This window comes from Dendrobates tinctorius, unplaced genomic scaffold (genome assembly GCF_039654945.1).
Source record: "Dendrobates tinctorius isolate UK_male_01 unplaced genomic scaffold, ASM3965494v1 ptg000232l, whole genome shotgun sequence".
Taxonomy (NCBI): Eukaryota; Metazoa; Chordata; class Amphibia; order Anura; family Dendrobatidae; genus Dendrobates; species Dendrobates tinctorius.
The window spans coordinates 11,682,501-11,700,003 of record NW_027361899.1 but is presented as its reverse complement, the minus strand read 5'-3'; the positions used below and the strand labels follow the sequence as shown (position 1 = coordinate 11,700,003).

At 44.9% G+C, this 17,503-nt stretch overlaps 1 protein-coding gene across 1 annotated transcript in view; it reads right to left on the bottom strand.

The window, feature by feature from the left end:
* Positions 1 to 17,503, bottom strand: part of LOC141060146 (uncharacterized) — a 233,730-nt gene that overhangs the window by 157,901 nt on the left and 58,326 nt on the right. Inside the window, 5 exon segments of the mRNA XM_073556425.1 lie at positions 1,535 to 1,595; positions 4,682 to 4,744; positions 5,254 to 5,351; positions 5,467 to 5,590; positions 5,674 to 5,841. Coding sequence (XP_073412526.1) covers positions 1,535 to 1,595; positions 4,682 to 4,744; positions 5,254 to 5,351; positions 5,467 to 5,590; positions 5,674 to 5,841 — 514 coding nt within the window.

Below are 17,503 nucleotides of genomic sequence, written 5' to 3'. Positions count from 1 at the left end.
ATTTCTATTAATGTGGGTCTACAGTAACTACATATTCACAAACGTTTCTTTCATGTGTACGGTATGTCCAATAGGTATAGAAGGATAGATATTTCCGTTGTGTAGTAAAACAGCCTTCAGACTTAAAACTGACGAGTCACTGACCAGTCGCCATTCCTTCAGGTCATGTTCGCATCCAAGAGCACCAAACAACCCCAAGACATCGTTGCAAAAGGTTAAACTGTCGACAAGGTTGAAAAACTGATTAAGGTCTTCTTGGCGACTGCAAAAAACAGAAACAGAAGAGATTCCGTTCTTGCAGCCTTGATCCCAAAAATTCTGCCTGCCTCTTTGACAATTTCAAATCTTTGACCAAGTCACTCAGATCAGCTTGACTGAACAGATGTGGATTAGATGCAGAAGGCTCAAAGTCTGGGTCTGCAGCAGTTTGATTTTCTACTGACATTGTTAGTTCATCTTTGTCGTCCTCCATTATCCATACTTTGGGCAGCTTTGGAACACGAAGACTTTCATCGTGTGGCACTGGTCTTATGGCTGAAGGAAGATTAGGATATTCTATTGATTTCTTGTTCTTTGCTGAATATCCTGTTACATTTGTAAGGCAGAAGTAGCAATCTGTTACATGATCTCTCTGCTCTCTTCATATCATTGGGACAGCGAACGGCATTGAAGGTCGTGATCCATTCAGCCATGCTCTAAGTATGTCAGTATTGTCTTTTGATTCCTCCCCTGCCCAGGAGATGTGGTATGCTCCGTACACGGTCAGCCGAATGATTCACTGCGTCTGCGCAGAATTTGCATAATAAGTGCTTGCATATGTGTAGACCAGCAATTTCTGTTATTTCAGTGGAAAATTCAGAATATACTGTTTCAGAAAAAGTTCATATATGAGTTTTAAGAATTATAACAGAATATTATAATGTTTCGTATCATTTCTCAAAAACCTTACGTGATAGGAAAAATCTGAAGTCATTTCTGAAATCAGCATGAAAAAATGTATCAGGAACACTCAAAATTGTCCAAGGGACAAAACCTTCGTAACACAGTGCTATCAAATAGTCATATGTACCCCAAAATAATATCAATGAAAATTACAGTTCGGCGTGGAAAAAAAAAAGACCTCACAAACGCTTCCTGTGTTGCCTCACAACGCACCCAACTGAGTAGCAATCCCACAGGGTGGGACAAAACCATTTTTTTCCCCCAATTCACCACCTAATAAATAAGCTATATAAAAGGTTGGCACTGCCGTAACCACACCACCGTGGAGAAAAATATTCCCTGGTCATTTGTAGCACACAATGAACACCATAAAAACAAAACCTAAAACACAATGGCCATGTCATTGCTCTTGGAATTTTTCACCATTTTTCAGTACAGTAACTGGTAAAATTAATTTTGTCATTCAGAACTGCAACTTGTCTTGCAAAAAAAAGTGCTCACACGGTGATATAAACAGAGAAATAAAAAATATGGATCAGTGATCCCATTGATAAGTAACTTTACTGTAGAACAAGATTTGAGCGACTCTTACCGGTCACTGACGCTGTTGATGGGTTTTTTTCGGGTTCACTCGTTGTTCCATCAAAACTTTCCTGTAAGAATCCAATATTATAGACATAAGAAAAAGGTTAAAAAAAAAAGGAGCCCGGGTTTATCTTATATCCAGGCTTGAAACAATCAACCCTAAAATGAGACGAATCGCTCAGCCTTGACCAGGGGTGGGCATATCATTGGTGTGACGAGTGCAGCCATACAGGGGCCCGAGAGGTAAGGAGAGCCTACTTTCACCTTCAAATCAGCAGTCCTGTTACAGACACAAAGAGTGGCCATATAATGTTCTTACACGGGGCCCACTTCCGTCAGAGTCCACCACTGGCCTTGATCTTTGTATAGAACTTATTGGTCCCAAAACTTCTTGCATAGTTGGCATATCATGCTGCGCCAAATTTTGGCCACACCCCAATCCACACCCATTTACCATTTCTTTCTACCCTGACAGGAAGGGATGTTAGAGGGGCGGTGGCAATAAGACATTCAGACGCTCGAGACTGCAGGGCCAGGACAGTCCACTGTATCTAGGACAGTTGGGACTAGAGATGAGCGGACCGATTAACGGGTCTCTGGTCCGGTGTCCAGGTCAGTGGTACCGGGCGGCTGGATGTGAGTTTCAGTAATCTCTAAACATTCGGCATTTGATCACTCAGGGCCGATGAGACGTCATCTATGCGTCCGGCTCATCTTTAGTTTGGACCTGTGGATTTATTTTTTGGTCTTTCATTCACAGTTGGAGCTTCCAGATCTTTCTCATCTTTATGTAAATTCACTATACGACATCTTGCTTTTTTGTGTCTGTAGGCCGTGTTCACACATAGCATAAAAATAGAATTAGACTTACCGGTAATTCGGTTTCTAATAACCCTCCACTACAGCACACCGGAGGATGCCACCACACTCCAATAAGGACAGGAAACACAAAGAGGTCAAATAGCCCGTCTCACATCCTCTCTCCAGTGTTATTCTAAAGAACCAGGAGAATGTGAATGCTTCAAATTATATTTATCAACACTCAAAATTAAAACAAGAAATAAGTGAGCTAGAGGAGGGAATTACACGTGCTGTCGTGGAGGGTTATTAGAAACCAAATTACCGGTAAGTCTAATTCTATTTTCTTCAATAACCCCCCCACCACAGCATCACAGGAGGAATACCAAAGACTAATGTAAGGGAAGGACAACAACCTGGAGACATTTTCTTCCAAAAGGCCAAATCTTTAATGGACATTAAGTTTAGCCTATAATGTTTGGGGAAGGTATGGACCAGGGACCAGGTAGCAGCTCTGCTGATCGGCTCGATGGAAGCGCTGGCTTTTTTTTTGCCCAGGAGACCCACATTCCTCAAGTGAAGTGAGCCGTAAGTTTTTCTGGAGGCGACAGGTTCTAGTTCTGATATGCTTCAGTAATCACTTTTTTAATCCAATTGGCAATAATGTTTTTATTCTTTCCTTTATTCTGGCCATAGAGCTGGACACAAAAATTCTGGTCTTTTCTCCACAGTTGCGTCTTTTGGAGATAATGAACTCTATACATCCAGAGAATGGAACATTTTCTGGGTTCTGACAGAAGGAGGGAAAAATTATCTCCTGTGACTTATGGAACTCTGAGATCACCTTGGGCGGGAAGGACGGGTCAGGAGAAAAAACAAGTCTGTCCTCCAGAACTCTCAAATAAGGTTCATTGATTGAGAGAGCCTGAAGATCACCCACTCTCCTGGCTGTAGTGATCACTACTAGAAAGGCTGTCTTCCAAGACAATTTGTCCAGTTCTATCGAAGGTAAGGGTTCAAATGGTGGTAGCGTCAGACCTTTAAGCATAGTATTAAGGTCCCAGGGGGACACTAGGTTGATCAATCTAGGTTGAATACAGGAAGCAGAAGCTATAAACCTCTTCACCTAGCGATGGTCAGCCAAGCTCCGGTAAAACTATGAATTTAAGGCTGCCACCTGAACCTTGAGGTTGCTAGGCCCTTTTCAAGTTCTTGCAGGAAGTCTAGGATCTGAGCGATGACCAGTTGGCAGGGGTCTGGAGAATTAGAAGCACATCATGACACAAAGGTTTTCCATATTTTATATTTGTCACCGGCTTTCTACTCTTCTGGAGGGTCCAATTGACTCTGTCTGAGCGGTCTTTAATTTTCAGTGTTATGACTACAGAAGCCAGGCAGCTACACAAAGGCTTCTAGAATCTGGGTGCCTGAAGTAGGTTTCTGATTGGTGAGAGAATCAGGGGACCTCCGATTGCTCAGGGTGCCAACAAGCTTCTCTTTGGCCAGAGAGGTTATATCAGGATTACCTTGACCCTTTTGGTTCTTAACTTCTGTAGTGTTCGTGGTAGAATCGGAACCGGAAGAAAGGGGTATGCAAGTCTGAATTTCCAGTGGTGGGTAAACACACCTAAACTTTTGCGTTCTGGTGTCCTCCAAAATGATCTACCTCTGGGTAAGGCTAATTTCACATTGGCGTATGGCAGAGCTGCGGAGGGATGCGGACTTCCTCCGTGAAGCTCCGTCCACTGCCGCACCTCCTATATTCAGCTCCGCCTACATCGGCATGCGGCCTGCATACCCTATCTTTAACATTGGGTACACAGGCCATGCCTCCGCATGCGTCGTTTTGAAGGTACGAAGACCTGCGCCGAACGCAACGTTCTAAGAGAAGATAACTATTGCGTCATGTAGGGAGGACATCTGCAAAAAATGTGCAGTAAAAAAAGAAACATTTACGCTACATGTGAACACGGCCTCAGAGTTATATTTTTATTATTTTTTTTCTCTCTATTAAACCCATTAAAACATGCATGAATCATGCCTTTTTTTATCGACATTTCCTGATCCCCATAAATAATCTGATGATTGTGTTGTGCGGGTAGTTACGATTACAGGCACAACAAATAAGTCTGTTATTTGTTGATTTGTAATATTTATTAATTTATTAAAAAAGCAATTATTGTAATTGCTTTTCATTATTTTTTAGTAATTTTACAGGAAAAAAAAAAAAACTTTTATTCTCCCTCTAGAATACAGAGAAATAGAAATACACTGCTATGTACAGATGTATCTCTATGTAATCTGCCTGTGGAGTCAGAGCCTGAATAAGAACACAAAATTCTCCCAGAGACATTACCAGAGGCTGTGGCTTAGTAGCTTTAGTTTCTGCCTGTAATCTTGATGGTTGTGGGTTTGAGTCCTGGGAACACAAAGAGAACACTACTTTTTGTAATTACTTTTTATTATTATGTTTAGTAGTTTTATAGGAACAAACAAAAAAAATATGGATTTTTCTTTACCTCAGTGTTCAAGTAAAAAGAAACGCACTGATGTATAAAATGTACATGCGTATAATCTACTTATGGGTTCACTGCCTGCAATACATCTCAAGATTACCAAATTATCCTATGTTTATCATTATGGGCTGTGCCTCATAGCTAGATCTGATGCCTGCGAACATTGAAGTGTGCGTTTAAGGACTGGGCATACCCGATCACAAGAAAAGAAGTGAATATTATAATTCAATTTATGTCAGTGCAGAGATATGTGACCCCACTCCCCGAGTAGGGGGAGATATGAAGTGTTGGAGAGAGGTGAGTATTAGAGACCGGGATGGCAGGACTGACTCCACAAATCAGGACAGTCTCGCTGAATCCCGGTCGGTTGGGATCTATGGTTTATGTTTATTAGAAGCCTCCTCTAATCTACCTGATGATCCCGGGGGACATTTTCCTCCTTCTCTGGCCGATCCTGGGAATACAGAGGACTGGGACATCTCTCCGGGGGATTTCTCGGACTGGATCCATCTATAGGAGATAACCGCAGTGACTGAATACATTGTCTATATGTGATGAGCAGATGATGGGGAATCTAGACGACTCTCAGACCTGTTCTCTACACCCCAGGAAGGTCTCCTCTTACCCGGAGATGTGATGGACCGGTGATCCTCCATCATGGCGCCCTTGTACAGATCCTGGTGTCCTTCTATATACTCCCACTCCTCCATGGAGAAATAGACGGTGACGTCCTGACACCTTATAGGAACCTGACACACACAATGACCCGTCATTAGCAGACCCCTCCCCCGGCGTTATTGTATAATGTCCCAGCATTCCCGGCAGCGCTCACCTCTCCGCTCAGCAGCTCAGTGATCCTATTGGTCAGTTCTAGGATCTTCTGCTCATGGATCAGTGAATGAGGTGGAGGCTCGGTGATGTCACTCGGGGTCCTGCTCCGCCCTCCTGACACACGGGGGGTCACACACTCCCCAGACGACGTCTTCACTACTGTGTGATCCTGTGTATGGGGAGACGCCGATCACTACACAGAGGCCAAGAATCCTTCACCTTTCCCGTCATTTCCCTGCTTTATTCCTAGAGATCAGAGTGATGTGAAGGTCTAATATCTGAGCTGCAATGTGGTCTTGCTCCTGCTCCATCCTCGAGGGGTCACTCATGGAACCATTGTTTAATAAAGGAAAAGAGTCCAGAACATAAGGAACCTGTGTAAACAAAACATATACATATTATATGTAGTAAAAAAGGCAAATTATTATATATAGCAAAAAGGCAAATGCAATTCTAGGATGTATTAACAGAAGCATACAGTCTAGATCACGTGAAGTCATTATTGCCCTCTACTCCTCTTTGGTCAGACCTCATCTGGAATATTGTGGCCAGTTTTGGGCACCACATTTTAAAAAAGACATCAACAAACTGGAGCAAGTTCAGAAAAGAGCGACCAGAATGGTGACCGGTCTGCAAACCCTGTCTTATGAGGAAAGGTTGCAGGATTTGGGAATGTTTAGTTTGCAAAAGAGAAGACTGAGAGGAGACTTAATAGCTGTCTACAAATATCTAAAGGGCTGTCACATTGTAGAAGGATCAACTTTATTCTCATTTGCACAAGGAAAGACTAGAAGCAATGGGATGAAGCTGAATGGGAGGAGACACAGATTAGATATTAGAAAAAACTTTTTGACAGAGTGATCAATGAGTGGAACAGGCTGCCACGAGAAGTGGTGAGTTCTCCTTCAATAGAAGTCTTCAAACAGAATCTGGACAGACATCTGACTGGGATGATTTAGCGAATCCTGCTTTGAGCAGGGGGTTGGATCAGTTGGCCCAGGAGGTCCCTTCCAACTCTACCATTCTAGGATTCTATACAGATATTGTAAGGCAAGAGGTAGGGTCCTGGATGGCAGGTATGTGGTACTGAGATGGTTTTATTTTTAACTTGATTTTGGTTCCAGAGTTTAAGAGCGACAAAAAGAGCGTTGGTGGGAAAGGTTGCTTCCATACAACAGTCCAGGTCTTATTGGCTTAATAAAATGCACCTGGTGTAGTTCAGGTAGTAATGAGCTGAGGCTGGTCGACAATCTGTGCTGCAGCCTGAGAGGTTCCTATAATACCAAGTTGGTGAGTCGGTGTGATTTATTTTGCCTCACCCAGAGAAAGGACTGTTTTGTTATTTTTTTGTGCTGAAGGACGGCAGTTTCATTTTGGCGCTGTAAAGTTTGTGAAGGACAATACACTTTATTCTGTTTTGATATAAAAACCCTGTGCATATTCACGCAGTTACCGGAAAGAGCTGAAACCCCTACAATATGTATAACTGGAAACTGACCTCATGTCAATTACTTTTAATACAGGCCCCCACCCCTAAAGGTTATGCACACCTCTCACATGGGAAAAAAAATATTTTATGTTAGTGGTTACCTTTCGGTAATAAAACTGCATTAAGTTTCAGTCTGAAATCTTTATTCCTACATTCATTTTTAGAGCCCATGGCCTGATCCAAGTTTCAGATTTTTCTATTGTTGCAGTCTTCCTCCCAGTAATATAGGTTGGATGTAATGTAAGCTATATGTTTCTCTCCCAGTAATATAGGCTGGAGGTGAGGTATGTGTGTCTCTCCCAGTAATATAGGCTAGGTGTGAGGTCTGTGTGTCTCTCCCAGTAATACAGGCTGGATGTGAGCTCTGTGTGTCTCTCCCAGTAATATAGGCTGGATGTGAGCTCTGTGTGTCTCTCTCAGTAATATAGGCTGGATGTGAGCTCTGTGTGTCTCTCCCAGTAATATAGGCTGGATGTGAGCTCTGTGTGTCTCACTGCCAGTAATATAGGCTGGATGTGAGCTCTGTGTGTTTCTCCCTGTAATATAGGCGGGATGTGAGCTCTGTGTGTTTCTCCCAGTAATATAGGCTGGATGGGAGGTCTGTGTGTCTCTCCCAGTAATATAGGCTGGATGTGAGCTCTGTGTGTCTCTCCCTGTAATATAGGCTGGATATGAGCTCTGTGTGTCTCTCCCAGTAATTTAGGCTGGATATGAGCTCTGTGTGTCTTTCCCAGTAATATAGGCTGGATGTGAGCTCTGTGTGTTTCTCCCAGTAATATAGGCTGGATGGGCGGTCCGTGTGAATATAGGCTGGATGTGAGGTCTATGTGTCACTCCCAGTAATATAGGCTGGATGTGAGCTCTGTGTGTCTCTCCCGGTAATATATGCTGGATGTGAGATATGTGTGACTCTCCCAGCAATATAGGCTGGATTTGAGGTCTGTGTGTCTCTCCCAGTAAAAAAGACTGAATGTGAGGTGTGTGTCTCTCCCAGTAATATAGGCTGGATGTGAGATCTGTGTGACTCTCCCAGCAATATAGGTTAAATGTGAGGTCTGTGTTCCCCTCCTGGTAATATAGGCTAGATGTGAAACCTTTGGGTCTCTCCCAGTAATATAGGCTGGAAGTTAGATCTAAGTAATTTACAAAAAGGTGTCCGTATATGCTAGTTCAATGGCACTTCATGACAAAAGTTAATTCAAAATAATCTGGTGCACAATTACTCCAGAAATTAGAAGAGCTCCATTATGATAAAATGTATACTTTTATTAATTTCATTTAAAACCATAAATGCAACAACAAATTAGTAGAAAAGCAGAGTGCCTCATAAGGAGGATGCCATAAACTCCTAATAAGGAGATAAACTCATAAATATTAATATAATGAGGTAGTATTGCACACAGATAAATGAGTGGACTCCAAGAATATTGTATAATACAGATAAATTAATACATAGTAAATAGTACATTCATAAGATCATATTTCCTATCATGATAGAACAATAGCAGAACAGTTCTGCAATCAAAGTAGCCAGTAGATGAACACGTGTATATGTAACTCTATTACCCGTAGGCTATCACCCAACTGTGAGATGATACACACAAAATATCACGTAGCACAAACAAGCAAGCCAGTGTAATTACTTCATAGATATAGGAATGGCATCTCCCCTCCCCGACGCGCGTTTCGTCGCTGGCTTCCCCTGGGTCAGCCAGCTATGGAAAGTTTCTAAAAAGCTTCTGTACAGGTATAAAGCATTGCAATGCTTTATACCAGCAATCAGAGTAAAAAAGTGACAGTCCCCTGGCAGAAGATTCCCTATAATGAGGCAGATGGAGAGACTGTGGACGCCGTATGGTCTAAGATCCGGCGCTGTCAGTCTTTTTAGGATTGCATAAAAGCACAGTCAACCACCGTTTTGTGCACTTCTGAAAAGGACAATGCTCAGCAGAGGCCAGACGGAGTCCAGAGTAACTCTGCTGCCTCATTATAGCGAATGGATCCTTCTGGGGTTTCATCTGAATTACGTCATTCGCAGATTTGGATACAAACCCCAAAGTAAGTGCTCAATGTAGAGCGTCGGATAAATGTGATCCCAAGCGTTATGTGAAATGTTCCCAATAAAAACTGCAACTCAATCCACAAAAAAAGCAAATCTCCACTCAGATCTGTCATCTGTTAATAGAAATATAGGGGGCTTCCACGTTACTGGTAGCACAAAGGCTCTGGAAAAGCAAAATGGCTCCTCGCCCTTAAAAGAAATTCAGCAAATTCTGCGCTTCTGAGCCCCAGTGTGCCTAATCCACATTTAGTGTCCCCATGTTTAGCATTGGTGCAGCGATGAGAGCCCACCTAATTTACGGGTGCATGTCTCCAGACCGACGGGTTGGGCATAATGTACTGGTCACTACAGCATACTGGTCACTACAACATCCACTGCTGCTTGTCCCTGGAAAACACCCATGGGGTAACAATCAGCACTACACCTGTAGATAAATTCCGAAAGGGGTATATTTTCCAAAATGGGGTCAATTGAGGGGGGATTCTGCTTTTCTAGTGCTAAGAGGCTCTGTATATGGAATCTGCAAACTATTCTAGGAAAATCTGCGCTCCAGGAGGCAAATATGGGATATTTCCATGTTCAGCAGAAATTGTGTGACAAATTTTGGTGCCATTCCATTTTTACCCATTTCATCTTGTGAAAATGCAAAATCTGGGACTAGAACAATTTTTTTTTGTGGTAAAAACAGTATTTTGTCTTCACTGCCCAATTGTACAAAATCATGCAACATACCTGTCGTGTCGGTATGATCACTGCACCCCTAGATGAATTCATTGGGGGGCATAGTTTGTAAAATTAGATGACTTATGGGTGTTCTGCAGTTCTGGCACCTCATGGGCTCTGCCAATGTGACATGGCACCCCCAAACTATAAGAGTAAAATCTGCACTGTAATATGGCGCTCCTTCCCTTCTGAGCTTTGTGCGGTGCCTGAAGAGTAGTTCCCAATTACATGTAGGGTTTCAGGAGATATTGCAAAACAAACTGAGAGGGCCATTTTTTACTATTAGCCCTTATAAAAATTTGGGGCTAAAACAACATTTTAGCAGTAAAAATGTAATTAACCTTTCTTCACCGACCAAATGGTATAAATTTCTGTGAGGCACATGGGGTGTCAATATGATCACTGCACCCGAGATGAATTCATTGAGAGGTATAGTTTGTAAAATGGGGTCACATATAGGGGGATTCTGCTGTTCTGGCACCTCAGGGGCTCTGCCAATGTGACCTGGCGCAAACCATTCCAGCAAAATCTGAACTCCAATATGGCGCCTCTTCCCTTCAGAGCTTTGGACTGTGCTTCAAAAGAAGTTTTCGACCACATATGGCAGTGATGGCGAACCTATGGCACGCAGAGCCCTCTCAGCTGGCACGTGGCCTCGCCTCACTGTTCAGAGCTGTAGCTTCCTCACACACATTGAGCGGCACGGCCACGGAGCTGAATGATGATGTCACCCAGCCGCACCTCTCAATGTGTGTGAGGAAGTGACAGGAAGGACGCTGCCGGCGCGCGGAGACCGCGGAGAGGTGTGTGTGGCCACTGGTGTGTGTGTTGTGAATGTGGCCGTGTGTGTGGAGAGGGACAATGATGGGAGTGATGAGGAGAGGGCCGGTGATGGGGAGAGGGACAATGATGGAAGTGATGGGGACAGGGCCAGTGATGGCGGTGATGGGGAGAGGGACAATGATGGGAGTGATGGGGAGAGGGCTAATGATGGGAGTGATGGGGAGAGGGCTAATGATGGGAGTGATGGGAGAGGGCCGGTGATGGGGAGAGGGACAATGATGGGAGTGGTGGGGAGAGGGACAATGATGGCTGTAATGGGAGTGATGGGGAGAGGGACAATGATGGGAGTGATGGGGAGAGGGTAATGATTGGGGAGGAGGAAATGATGGAGGTGGTGGAATGGGCAATTTCTACATGAAGGGGATCATAATGGGGCATTTCTGCATGAAGGGGATCATGATGGGGCATTTCTGCATGAAGGGGATCATGATGGGGCATTTCTGCATGAAGGGGATCATGATGGGGTATATTTCTACATGAAGGGGACAATGATGGGGCATATTTCTACATGAAGGGGATCACGATGAGGCATATTTCTACATGAAGGGGATCACGATGAGGCATATTTCTACATGAAGGGGATCACGATGGGGCATATTTCTGCATGAAGGGGATCACAATGGGGCATATTTCTGCATGAAGGGGATCACGATGGGGCATATTTCTGCATGAAGGGGATCACAATGGGGCATTTCTGCATGAAGGGGATCATGATGGGGTATATTTCTACATGAAGGGGATCAAGATGGGGCATATTTCTACATGAAGGGGATCACGATGGGGCATATTTCTACATGAAGGGGATCACGATGGGGCATATTTCTGCATGAAGGGGATCACAATGGGCATATTTCTGCATGAAGGGGATCACGATGGGGCATATTTCTGCATGAAGGGGATCATGAAGGGGCATATTTCTGCATGAAGGGGATGTGTCACGTGGACCCGTCCTGTGTGACGCGACCAGCAGGCCAGTAACTAAAACAAGAGGACGCAGCACGTGATACTGTCCTGTGTGACACGGCTCGCAGGCCGGTAACTAAAACAACAAGACAAGGGGTAGGGAAACAGTTACAACAGTGGGCCCTGCGATAGGGAAAAAGGGGCGTGGAGACCTCCTGCACTCCGCTGAGTCAGTGTCCCTACTGCTCCTAACGTTCCCTATGCCGGTTCCGCACCGGGCACCGATCAGGAACCTGTCGCCCTAGCACACTCTACACCTATCCCTTGCTAGGGAGCTGGGTGGCGCAGGCACTGGCCCCACCGCTGTTCTAATACACACTAAGGAAAAACACAAACAAGGAAACACAACTTAGCTTTACTCTGTTGCACTTGCTCCTGGCAACAGAGTCCACCACCAGCATGCAGCTCTCCTCCTGAATCGCTGCCACCAAGCTCTGTCAGAACTACAAGGAAATCCCCTATGATTCCTTCCACACCAGGGCTAAGACAGTGCTGCAAGGAACGCTCTCCAGCTCCTTCCTCCACCAAGGATGGTTGAAATGAACAGTATCACCAACACTGATTGCAACACCTGTGACTCGTTTATAGCAGAGCCAGCAATCACACCTGCATTATAATCATGTGCACTTAACTAAAGAAACTAGAGTGCAATGACGCTCACCACCACCGGGGGCAATCTTAGAACAAACGACACCACAGTGCAATAATCCTAATGGCCATCGGGGGCAAAAACCAACCTTAAGCACAGCTAAGAGAAAAAAAAAAGGTTACCTGAGCTTTTTATTAGTCCTGATCCAGCATGGATCATGACAGAATGATGGGGCATATTTCTACATGAAGGGGATCACGATGTGGCATATTTCTGCATGAAGGGGATCACGATGGGGCATATTTCTGCATGAAGGGGATCACGACGGGGTATATTTCTGCATGAAGGGGATCATGATGGGGCATATTTCTGCATGAAGGGGATCATGATGGGGCATATTCCTACATGAAGGAGATCATGATGGGGCATATTTCTACTTGAAGGGGATCATGATGAGGCATATTTCTGCATGAAGGGGATCATGATGGGGCATATTTCTGCATGAAGGGGATCATGATGGGGCATATTTCTACTTGAAGGGGATCATGATGAGGCATATTCCTACATGAAGGGGATCATGATGGGGCATATTTCTACTTGAAGGGGATCATGACGGGGTATATTTCTGCATGAATTGGATCATGATGGGGCATATTTCTGCATGAAGGGGATCATGATGGGGCATATTTCTACTTGAAGGGGATCATGATGGGACACATTACTAAAAGAAGGGGACAATGATGGGGGATATTATTACAAGGAGATCAGGATGAGAACATAACTACTGGCTGTGGGACCATTCTAATTGCGCAGGTGGTGAGCACAGTAATTAAAAGATAAAGTGTGTACCTGCTACTAGTTTGACGGCTGTTAGCAATCTCAGCACCTGGACCGCCAGCGATTTTTTTTTTTTACATGTATTTTTTTGTCAAATGTGGAGCCGCAGCAAATATTTATACTTCTTCAGATCACGGTGAAGCCTCCTAGCCGGCCATTCTTGCCAGGTGCTATCCACAACCCAGCCACCTTCCCCAGCCAGCCATCTCCATGCCAGGATTCAGAAGTCAGCAGCAGCCAGATACAGTAAGTATTATCACATTTGTGTGACTGTGGCTAAAGATTAGAGATATTCACACTGTGAAGTGTAGCAGTGGATTTCAGCGTGGAATCAGCTTGCATTCCATGCTAAAATCTATCTCTCTATCTAATATTCTGCATTTGTTCCCATAAAGATCAATCCAACTGCTGTGTCTGGAAAGGGCAGTGTGAGTGGCTCAGTTTCAGTGTGTGATAAGTAGGCAAGAGCTTGAAGCCCCCCTGCTGAACAGAAGAGAAGACTGCAAAGGTAAGTTTCAAATCAATGAATTGTTGACATAATAGAATTGATCATCAGGGTTTAGGGACGGAAAGCGCTGTACAAGGAAGAGAGTTAGTTGGCAGCTGCGGACTCTCCTCCTGTGCAGCGCTTATGACGGTGTGGCGCCCCTGAGGGTGCAGCTGCCACAGAGGTACTGCACCTCACCCAGAGGTGTGGTACCCCACGACCAGGTAAGGTGAGTGCACTCCAACACCCCCACACACCAGTAGTGTAGCAGAGCACCCTTTATGGCTCCCTGCTTGGAACACGAAGAGTGCTGGGAGGTTGTCGGAGCGTAGTTTAGGAGGGAGAATCTAGGCTAAAGTAGGTTGAGTCCCCTCAGAGGGAGGGAAGGTGAAGGACGTGACTGGAGCAGCTCCTGACTTGGATGAGGAGTTGCCAGACGTTTGGACTAAAACAGCAGATTCTTCATAGGGAAGATCGGTCCTTTCAGAGACATGGTTGGAAAATCATCCCGTGGGTCTCGTTCCACGCGGACGGCCGTCAGGTGGAGGAAGGAACCGGACTGGTTGCAAAGGGAACGGCCCCCTAGCCTAGATCGCATTCTTCAGGGTGCCACTAGCAAGCCGACAGCCTTGGCTACTTTATGGACCATCGCCCCCTACCACAGTTAGTCCGACTGGAAAGGCGGCTATATAGAGTCACAGAAACGGAGAGGCTTTGTCTCAACAGGATTCGCAGCTGCTGGCTCAGAACGATAATTGTGAAGCGCTGGAGTGGAAGGAGTTTAAGCAGCGTATTATTTGGAGACGGCCAGGAAAAGGAACACACTGACAGGGAAGGCTGGAAAGGTGCATTTCATCTTATCTGGAAGTTGGCTGGACGCCTCACCTGGAGGACGCAGCACTGAAGCGGGCACCTGTACTGCAGACAGACTGTGAGGAAAGCCCATTGAACTACATGCCATTGTGTCCTCCACTTTCTTCCTGCGCCTCTCACCCGGCTCTGCTACATCCTCCGCTCCACACTATCTCACCATCTACTAACTCTTCTCAACTGCCCTGGGACTACAGCCCTACTTGTGGAGAGCTTCTACATCTCTCAGCTGCACTACAACATCTGTCCCAGAGAAGCAACACTGCAGCGCTGGTCATTCTGACCAGAAACCACAGGTGGCGTCACGAATCACTTCATAAACTTTATCCCCATTCAACTCAACCCCTTTTACATGACCGCCTGAGGCCACGGACCGGGTCACTGCCACTGTGACATTTCCCATTGAAGTCAACGGGCCCGGCGCCGAGTATCCCACAGCCTCTGGGGCGCGTCAACGGTCACTGCTGAGTAGTTCTCATTCACTTTGAATGAGGGCAGTGCTGCAGCACCTTGAGACGGCCACTACACATTTCTCATCACACAAAATTGCCCTGGTTGCATTTCATCATAAATAATTGGGTTTTACGTTGCAGTTTGGGCACTCGGTCTCAGAAAGGTTCGCCATCACTGACATATGGGGTATCGGCGTACTTAGGATAAATTGCACAACAAATTGTAAGGTGCATTTTTACCTGTTACCCTTGTGAAAATAACAAATGTGGGCCTAAAAGAGCATTATAAACTTGTGTGAAGCACTTGGGGGTTCAAGGTGCTCACCTTACATCTAGATACATTTCTTGCGGGGTTTAGTTTCCAAAATGGTGTCACTTGTGTTGGGTTTCCACTACTTAGACACATCAGGGGCTCACCAAACACAACATGGCTTCCGCTCTCGATTCCATTTTTGCGTTCAAAAAGTCAACCGGCGCTCCTTTCCTTCTGAGCTCTGCCATGCGCCCAAACAGTAGTTTCCCCCACATATAGTGGACCGGCGTGCTCAGGAGAAATTGCACAAGAAATGTTGATGTCCATTTTGTCCTGTTACCCTTTGTGAAAATAAAACATTTGGAGCTAAAGTAAATATTTTGTGGAAAAGAGTAAGAAGTTCATTTTTTTCCTTCCACATTCCATTAATTTCTGTGAAGCACCTGAAGGGTTAATAAACTTCTTGAATGTGGTCTTGAGCACCTTGAGGGGGTGCAGTTTTTAGAATGGTGTCACTTTTGGGTATTTTCTATCATATAGACCCTTCAAAGTGACTTCAAATGTGAGGTGGTCCCTAAAAAAAATGGTTTTGTAAATTTTGTTGGAAAAATGAGAAATCGCTGGCCAACTTTTAACCCTTATAACGTCCTAACGAAAAAAAAAAAACGATGCTTCAAAATTTGTGCTGATGTGAAGTAGACATGTGGGAAATGTTATTTATTAACTATTATGTGTAAAGAATTGATTGCAAGAGCGCAATAGGATCTTATCCAGGTTAAAAGTCAGACGAATGAAAGGTAAAACGGCTCCGCTTGTAACACAGTGAAGAGCCTGGAGAGCGGAGGCAGCAGCTTCCATAGACTATCACTAAAAGTCACCGGACTGGACGCATCGCTGCGTCTCTGGAGCTGTGACACGTTATAGGAGATAAATAGACTAAATGGCAGGTTTATTGTGGACGCGTCTCAGAGTCCACTGACTCCTTCCTCGGGAAACCAGACGAAAGAACAGGGTAAGGGTGTGTGCACACGCTGCGGGTTTGGCCGCGCGGATTTTGTAAAATCCGCAGGTAAATCTGCAGGTCAAAAGACCTACGGTTTTACCTGCGGATTGCTCTGCGGTTTTGCCCTGCGGTTTTTCATCTCCACAATGGAGGAGATGGCAAACCGCAGCGGAATCCGCAGAAAGAATTGACACGTCAATTCTTTCTGCGGTTTAGAAACTGCAGAAAAACCGCGCAGAAAAATCCGCACCGTCTGCACTGCGGTTTTTAATATCCATAGGATATTATAGTACTGTACACCGCAGCAAAAAAACTGCTGCGGACCCGCAGCGGCCAAATCCGCAGCATGTGCACACAGCCTAAGGCTGTGTTCACACACAGCGTTTTTTTAGCGGTTTTTACCGCAGTTTTCACTATAAAACCGCTAAAAATAAGCTGCACAGTCATTTCTATGCATTTTGCACTTTTTGTGCACATTCATGCGTTTTTTTTTACCGTGAAAAAAACCGCATCTCAGTAAAAAACGCAGCATGCACATTAATTTTGTGGATTTTTCCGCGGTTTTGGCTTCTTCCATGCGTTTAGAAACCGCTGCGGAAAAAAACGCATCAAAAACGTGGAAAAACGCGCAAAAAAACGCCGCGGAAAAATAGGTGCGGTTTCTGGGAAGGGATTCAGGTTTTTGAGCAGAAATTTTCTGCAATGTGTGCACTTAGCCTAAATGTTTTGTTACTGCATGTCCCCTGGACGGGTCTCAGCTAAGGATTGCTAGACCCCTGGTCTCTGCATTGAGCACACCAGTCTGAAGGAATTGGCTCCTATCCGCAGGACTATAATAATAATATAATAATACTTCTATAGCGCCGACATATTCCGCAGCACTTTACATTTCAGAGGGGATTTGTACAGACGACAGACATTACAGCATAACAATAATCACACAGATCATAATAGATACCAAGAGGAGTGAGGGTCCTGCTCACACCCCAGCTCTTGCCGTCGCCCCCTGCCCCCCCACTCTCAGTATTCGGCTGTGGTCTCCATAGGTGTCACCCACTGAGCACTCGCAAATTCTGAATATTTTTCTATCTACTGGCTAACACGATACAAAGATATACATCTTTCCTGTGTCTCCATAGGAGACGCTGCCCCCTGCTGGCTGCACCTCCAGCACATCGCCTATAGAACAACTAACGACAAGAAAAAAGGCCCCGAATACGAGAAAACACGGAGCCGACACCGACAATAGGTCACACGTAC